At 41.8% G+C, this 8288-nt stretch overlaps 1 protein-coding gene across 1 annotated transcript; it reads left to right on the forward strand.

The window, feature by feature from the left end:
* The first annotated feature begins 4121 nt into the window (after positions 1 to 4121).
* On the forward strand, positions 4122 to 7394 carry LOC148030767 (uncharacterized). Its single transcript, XM_087684272.1, has one exon. The coding sequence runs from the start codon at positions 4551 to 4553 to the stop codon at positions 5283 to 5285; it is 735 nt and encodes a 244-aa protein (XP_087540398.1). The 5' UTR covers positions 4122 to 4550; the 3' UTR covers positions 5286 to 7394.
* Positions 7395 to 8288: the final 894 nt, after the last annotated feature.

Here is an 8288-nt window from a genome sequence, read left to right on the forward strand (position 1 = left end):
GTGTTTGGGAGGCAAAACACTCACATGAGACAAGCCATACCACTTCAAACCTATATTTGCATAGCTTTGCATAGGTTGGCAAGTGGAACTCCGCTCAAAGTTCTTGCAGATCTCTATGGATGTGGAAAAGGTACAGCATGTCACATAGTGCTACAATTTTGTGCAGCATTGGTAGCCTCAGGATTGAAGGATACGTATATATGTTGGCCAACACCGTTTCGAATGCAAAAGCTTTCCAAACAATTTGAAGCTATCACAGGCATTCCCTTTGTGATTGGTGCCATTGATGGAACACATATCCCCATCATAGCACCTAAGGACAATGCAACATACTACTATAACAGAAAAGGTTTTCACTCTATTTTGTTACAGTTGACAATTGCACCTGATTACATTGCTTGAGACTATGATGTAGGTTGGTGTGGGTCCATACATGACTCTGTGAACTTTGGAAATAGTGCACTTGGGATTTGATGCAACAAAGGTGACCTTGGCAAGTATTGTTTAGTAGGTGATTGTGCATACACTGCAAAACTGTGCATGCTAGTTCCCTTTAAAGGAAGTAAGGAAGGCTTGTCTAAGATGAAGTAGTATTGGAATTTCATCCAGTCCAATACACGGATGGCCGTTGAGAGGGCTTTTGGAATGTTGAAGGCAAGGTTTTCGGATTCTCCTAAAATGCACAGACATGGATCTGCTTAATGTTCTCGACATTGTCACTTCATGTCTTGTGTTGCATAATATTTGCATACTACTTGGTGACACCTTTGACATGGATTGGGTAAGGGATGCTGAAACAACCCTCAGGCAATCAGTAAACCTTGAGGTAGGGACCACAAGGACATCAACATCCAGCTTATTTGAAGTTTGTGTAGTTCTACCAATGTCAGAAGCAGAGGTGGTCAATTGAGCACAAATTGAAGTGGATGATGTAGAGACCGATAGTATAGGTAGAGGTACTGAACGTAGGGACAATTTGGCTCGAGTAATGTATAAGGAGCATTGTTGTAGAAACATCCAAATGGTTTTTGGTGATAATGAAGACGAGCATCTAGGTGAAGACGAGCAATCTACAATATAAATCTACGGATTCAGATTCAACTTTGTACAAATTTGTTTAGCAATTTTTACAAATATTCTCTGAAATTTATGCTCAAAAGTTACTTTTCTATACACTTTGTTAGATGTTCGTTTTTGTTCTTTTCTGTGTACTCTGTTATTCTTTTCAACTTTGTACAAATTTGCTTAGCAATTTTTAAAAATATTATTTGAAATTTATACTCAAAAGTTACTTTTCTATACACTCTATTACATGTTCATTTCTGTTCTCATGGGATGGTTTAATTGTAGGATATATTGAACATGGGTTCTCCGAGGAAGGTGTCAACTATTTTCAGCAAATGCAACTTGATATGCATGCCAAATGTGGCTATGTTGTAGATATGCATGTCAAATGTGGCTCTGTTGTAGACGGAGAAAAAGCGTTTGACTGGCTGCCATTTCGCAATACACTATCTTGGATTGCACTCTTTGTAGGGTATGTTGAAGATAGGTTTGATGAGAAAGTGGCCAATTGTTTCAAACACATGCAAGCTAAGTGTGATTTGCTAGAAGAGAAGAACAGGTGAAGGCCTATAGGTCTCTTAGTTGAATGCAAGTTTGATGTGTTCTAGCCTCTAGGATTTACTCCTCCTGCCACAATATGCAGTCTGTGAGGAGCTCATCTGACAGAGAAGAGACCCTTGATGTGCCTCAGGCTTTACTCCTCTACTACAAGAATGTAGTCTCTTAGATGTTCATTAAATCTTACTCCCACCCACAAATACTTCTTTGGATTTTCAAGACTGTTTGCTCATTTGCCTTGTTTATTTGTTGTTGTTGGAAGGGGTGGGCATTGTTGCTTTGATAATGGATCTGCTTGTGTTTTTGAAGACCACATGAGGCAGTTGATTTGGTGTCTAGAGTGTTGCAGTATTCTCCTAGTCTAAGATTAGTCTAAGATTCAATACGATAAGATCTTTGTTTTTAATCTTATAGTCCTATATAATAATATTTTCCTATTCAAGGTACTGAGCATTATGTTTAATCTTTAACAAGAAAAGTGGCTTAATCTGCAACTGCAATAGTTACTTTACATTGTCTTAATTTGCAACTACAATATTTACTTTACTGTCGTCTGAGTTCCTTCTATTCTCAATTGTGTACCAGCTTGAAGCATGTGCACATCCTTTCTTTGATGAACTTTGTGATCCAAATACTCGACTGCCATCTGGAAGACCACTTCCTCCTTTGTTTAATTTTAAACTTCCAGGTTTGTATAAGAGTAAGTTCTCCTATCTTATAGACACATCATTCCATATACTTGTGTCTGATAGTTTTTTTGGATGTTAAAATAATAGAGTTGAAAGGTGCAACTCCAGAACTACTCCTGAAACCTATACCTAAGCAGGATGGGAAGCAAAGCCAGTGATGGCAATGTATAATATAAAGCCTTGAAGATTTCAGTTAGCTGTACATGATCCATCAAAAGTTGGCAAGTTTTGTGGGATGACTTCATTTTTGCAAAATTGGAGTGGAAAAAGCTTTGGCAAGCAGGGCCACCTGTGGTAGTTGTTTGACATGAAGTCTGATGAGGGGGTACCTATTCTTCTATGCTCTAAATTTACAAGGTGCAATGAAATGGATTGGATTCACGAATGAGGAACCTTTGGGTAGTGGCATGAAATACCTGCACAGCCTAATAGTGGTGAACCTTTTGTAGAGGCTTTACGTTAGTGTTGCTTACTAGTATAGCTTTTACACATATATGAAGCTAGTTGGTCCCTATATATGCAGGAGATGTTTAAGATGGTAGGATGCTTGGATAATGTCATTTCCCATTCTTGAATGCATGACAAAAGGGAATGTAGTTGTAAATGTGTTATAGGTCTCTCATTTTGTGTGGTTTTTCATGGTGGCAATTGTCATATTCTATGCATGTTGCAGATTTTAACATTGATTCTAAGCCAAATCTAGTTGTACATAATTTTGGAGGCTACAATCAATAGTGTAGCCATTGTACACTAGTACATGCAAGTTTTGGCTGCATACAAGCTAGGCTTCACAGAGTCATCTGGCATACTCTCAAGCATTCGGGGGATCAAGGCTCCCTCTCTGTTGAGAATTTGAGTGATCATGAGCTTATCACCATGCAGCTCAACTACGTTCAGATTGAGGGCATCCAATGATTTTCCCACTAGTTGTCCTAGCCTCTACTATTAACAGCAACAAAACCACTTCATTGGCCTTATTCCTGATAACCTAGAAGACTACAAGTACTTAAATGTTCTCTACCTCAAGAATGATCAACTTTTAGGTGAATTGCCATGGGGTTTTGGACTTCTACCAAGACTCATCGATGTGGACTTCATACCTTTGCAATAAGACAGTCATCCACTGTCTCTCAAGATTTGCCATTGCTCTGTTTACCCATGGAGGATATAAGCTTCACATTCCCTTTCCAATCCTTAGCACAACATCATAGAGTATACTTTCCCCTTGAAGGCATATACAGACACCATAATATACCTTATGAAGTTGCAGGCTACATCCTTTCTACCATTGCTTGGCCATTATCAAGCTGCCATTGCTTACATCTAGACCATTAAATGAGGTAAAAGGAAAGGTTCTCCCCCAAGCATGCATACAAGCTGGGCTTTAGAGAGTCATCTGACATATTCTCAAGCCTATGTGGGGGTGATATCGATGATCACAGAAGAGGAGGCGAGCAGAAAACAGTGGGAGCAAGCGCAGGCCCTGTGAGTTGCGGCGGACAGCAAAACGGAGCGATCACTGTCATCTTCTTTCGCTCCTTTCGTTCCTTTTCTTGTTCCCCCAAGCTCCTTTCGCTCCTTTCCATGTCCACCACTAATGCGAATGAGATGGCGGACAACTCTTGGGAAATCCTTGTGGATGGGTGGAAAAGGGCAAATTTCACCCTTTTGTCAACCGTACAAGTGTGAACCCACCCTAAAGATATTGGCTCGCCCATTGTGACTAAAAAATTCATATGGCCGCCGGCCCGGAGGCCTGATGGGATATGGGAGTTGGGGGAGAAGCGGGGTCAAAAAGAGCGGGCGCGTGTCTTGGGTTGTGGCCCGAGAGAGAGGCGGGCGGTGGGGGTCGGTGAGTCTCTCTCTCTCTCTCTCTCTCTCTCTCTCTCTCGCGCGCGCGCTGTGGGACTGTGCGTGTGTGTGTGAGAGCGCGGCGCTGGCTCAGTCTCCTCGTCTTCATCATCTACACGCAGAGGAGTCCCGCGCCTGCCGCTGTTCCCACACAGAGACCACCCCTCCCCTTCGTTTTCACCGCTGCCTCCCTCTCCTTTATATCATCCTCTCAGGCGGCGAAAACCCTAATCACAGGCCCTTCCCTTTCCTTCCCTTACCTCCCCTTCCGGTCCATGGCTGCCGGCCGCGTATAGATCGTCTCCTCGCTTGTGCAGCCCCGTCTCTTCTGCCTCCCTCCCGGATCCCCTCGCTCCCCCGACCAACACCCCTCCCCGCCCCCCCGACATGGACCCCCATCCTCCACCCTGCACCCTCCGCGGCGACCTCACTGCACCCTCCACCCTTGGTGAGCCGCGCTTCCGCGGTGTCCGCAAGCGCCCCTGGGGCCGATATGCCGCCGAGATCAGAGATTCTGCCAAAAAGGCTAGAGTCTGGCTTGGCACCTTCGACACAGCAGAGGAGGCGGCCCATGCATACGACGCGGCTGCCAGGGCTCTGAGGGGCAGGCAAGCGAGGACCAATTTTCCGGTCCCTGAGGATGATCAAAGCACCAGCCAGAGCAGCACAGTTGAATCATCGAGCTGCGGGGTGAAACATGCGCACAACCGAGCTCCGGGCGAGAAGCACGCTAACTGGCAGCTAAGGCCGGATCAATCAACAGAGGACGAGCGAACAGGCTTGTCCCTGCTACTCAGAGCAGCCGGATCTTGTTCGGAGCAGTGTGCTAATTGGGTGCAGTTCAAGACCGATCAGCCTTTGAGGTCTGGGAGATCCAACCTCCAGCACATGAGAAAGCCTAGGAAAGTTACAAGTCCACAGAAGCGAAAGAGATCAACGAGGAAAGGGGAAGAGAATTTGCAGCAAGGTGCAAGAAGCCTGTGTGCAGATCCCTTGGGATATCAAAGTGACTGTGGTTCCTCATCATCTGCTGTGGAAGGGACGGCCTGGCCGGGCTCTGATGCTGTGAGGTCTAGACCATTTCTAGACCTGAACTTACCTCCTCCGGAAGAGGAGTGCTAATCAGGAGGGATATCAGAGTCTTATTCAATGTTTATATCTGTCGAACAATGTTGGTATTATAGTTTTCCTGTGACATGTCTTGAGTGCTTACAACCAAGAGCAGGGCAGTAGTTGCAGGAAAGCTGTCAGCACGGGATCCAAGGTTCGAATTACGACGGAGTTTCTGAGAAATTTTCTGTAGATTTGCTTCCCAACCAACCATAAGAGGGTTTAGGCACCACATGACCGCACTCATGGATTCTTTCACATCCCAATTCCCGTCTATAACTAGGCTTAGGAAGATAGAGAGTGCCTCTACGACTTGCTAATAACAAGTGGACCGCACACAACAAGCACACCCCTCTTATGAGATGTAATGAGCAGTTGTAAAAGAGATTCAAGTAATTGTAAGCAACAGTGGAAGTTTTCATTGGAAGGAAAGTAAGATGTGGCCGACGTCCAGCATCAATATAAGAACATCAGAGAACACACTCAGCGGCCTCTGAATCTGCTAACGAGGTGAAAGCCTGCAGCATGATCTTTAATAGGGACATTAGGAAGTTCTCATAGAGGCAGCAACATGATCCATATTGTTAACCGCAAGGAGGTTTCATGGTACATCGTATGCCAAATGGTGGCATATAATTTTGACACAGACATTAGGAATTACCTTTTAGTAATAGCTGAAATTGGGATTAGCAGCTTGGTTTTTGCAAGGTCCAGATTCTAAGGTAGAACGCCGAGCAACTCCTATCGGCTTTCATATTTTATAGTTGCTATTTATCTCGTGATTGTCAACAAAGCTTGGGACTTCATCCTCAAAAACATTGATTGTTGCATTTTTACAAAAGCTTAAAGGAGCCCATGAAAGTGGCTTGGGTGATAGGAGAGGAGCTTTGTTATCATGATTGTGTGAGATAGTGTCAATGCCACACGTTGTAGGGTCTGCACTTCATCATAAATATTGCTTTGGGATACAATGATTGCTTCATTAGGGTTATAAAAAGTTCAAAAATGCCTTTTGGACTTGGAGGAAAACATAAATATAATATCTTGAGGGCAGTATATAGATAGCACTTACCAACATCATAATTCAAGGCAATGATTCTTGTGGTGGGGCAGATTGTTGTAGATGCAACATCAAGAGCAACTCTTGAAGAAGAATAGCAAGCACCCTAACAAGCACATGATTGAATTTGACTTGGATATTGGGAGGAAGTTAAATTGCAAGAGAAAAAAAGAAGAGAAACAACCACACAACCCTAAAATGAAGGAGAGCGGGGTGTATATATGTTGGTAGGAAAAGGGCCAGGCCTTAAGGGTTTAGTAGACCGAAGCGATCCTAAATGTGTTCACATATGACTACCACAATATGTACTATTCTGTGGGAGGAAATATGTGAAGAACAAAGCTTCAAAACTTTGTAGGAGAGAGGGCATTGATGAACCATAACCAAGTTGATTTTGCCTTTTATGAGTTCCTCATGTATATACTATTGATGTATATCGTTGTGCTTTGAACGGGCATAGTTGAGTGGATTCTTCAGAATTGTTATTACACTCAACCTAATATGTGAAGGTTTCCATTTGCTTAGCTTCACAAGTAGAAGTGATCAATATGGGCTTCTTTCTTCTTAGCTAAGATCTACCCAATCAAAATTACAAAAAGCATGTGGTTCTAGATTAATACCACATGAATAGAATACAAAATAAACCTACGATCCCTAAAAATAGTAAAATGTCTACTTCATGGCTCGTCGCCCAATACTTTGAACCTAGGCCATGCATAAAGGTTGATTTTTGTAAGAGATACACGAGGAGAGCAAAGTGATGAAGGAAGTTGGAAAGGAGTTTTGGATCGATTGATATAAGATGCATCAACCACACATGGATCTTGAAGATTAAGATGTAAGTATTGTTTTACCATAGACTTATGTGCATTAGCATGATGTCTTTGTTTCCAAATGATATCTTTAAGATGCAAGTCATGTTTTTGTATGAACCACCACTATAGACTTATGTGCATTACAATTACAATGATATCTTTATTTCCAAATGTTCTTTGTTTGTTGCTAGAATCTTAAGAGATCATTTGGAAGGGCTCCTAGAGGAGAGAAAAGCAGTTTTGTAACCAATGAGTAACAAGCCAATGTAAGTTTTGAAAATAGATTCTTCCATTAAAGAAAGCTAAGCATCCTCTCATTTTACCTTTTGAAAGTTTCTTTCATTCCCTCCCCTCATGTGCACTTTGAAAGTTGAGTACATCTTTTACCCCTACACTTGATGTGTCCAACCTTTTCATGCATAATTAGTTTACAATGAAATTGTTTTTATTTAAAATTCATCTTATTCTTTTATTCCCTCCTATTTATTGTTCTTTACTCATTAACATTCCCCTATATCCTCCTATTGAGGAATGTCAAGCGACTCTTATTTCATAACATCTAACTCATTGGTGACATCAATGAATCAATTCCAAGGGACAACAGCTTGATATTATTTGTGTTTTTCATCTTCATATCTAATCTTTGACTCTAGAAAATCAATGGATTCAAGTGCAAGGTAGCCAAGAAGGCACAAAATAGGCAACAACAAAAACATTTATAAAATTGGTTGAAAAAGAGTGAAGGACTTTAAAGAAATATCAAAGAGCACTATTAATGTGGTTCTTGTCTAGCATGGATATATATGCAAAACAAGGCCATTGCTAGAAACTCAATATGGGTTGGTCTTTCCCACACATATAACAAATTGTAAGCTTTTAAGATACTTTGCTATGCAAGTATTCTTTGTTAATCTTTCCCTTTTTAAAAAAGTTGTTTATGCTCTCTTAATGTATGCCATCTTATAAAGAGTAGGAGCCCAATGAGTGCATTTTTGGAAACTTGAATGTGATTCATGCACACATTGGGAAGATCTAGTATAGTTGGAGGAGTCAAAGAAGTCTTGTAGATGTTAGTACTTTTATTGCCGCTAAAAAAAATCATTACACGGGGTACTTTAAAGTGTTGCCATTGTAAAGTGA

Source organism: Lygodium microphyllum, chromosome 9 (genome assembly GCF_053477565.2).
Source record: "Lygodium microphyllum isolate KBCC chromosome 9, Lygodium_microphyllum_v1.1.10, whole genome shotgun sequence".
NCBI classification, from domain to species: domain Eukaryota; kingdom Viridiplantae; phylum Streptophyta; class Polypodiopsida; order Schizaeales; family Lygodiaceae; genus Lygodium; species Lygodium microphyllum.

What these genes read in the sequence shown, in the direction of transcription:
- LOC148030767 (XM_087684272.1), top strand. Translation starts at nt 4,551, where the DNA reads ATGGACCCCCATCCTCCACCCTGCACCCTCCGCGGCGACCTCACTGCA.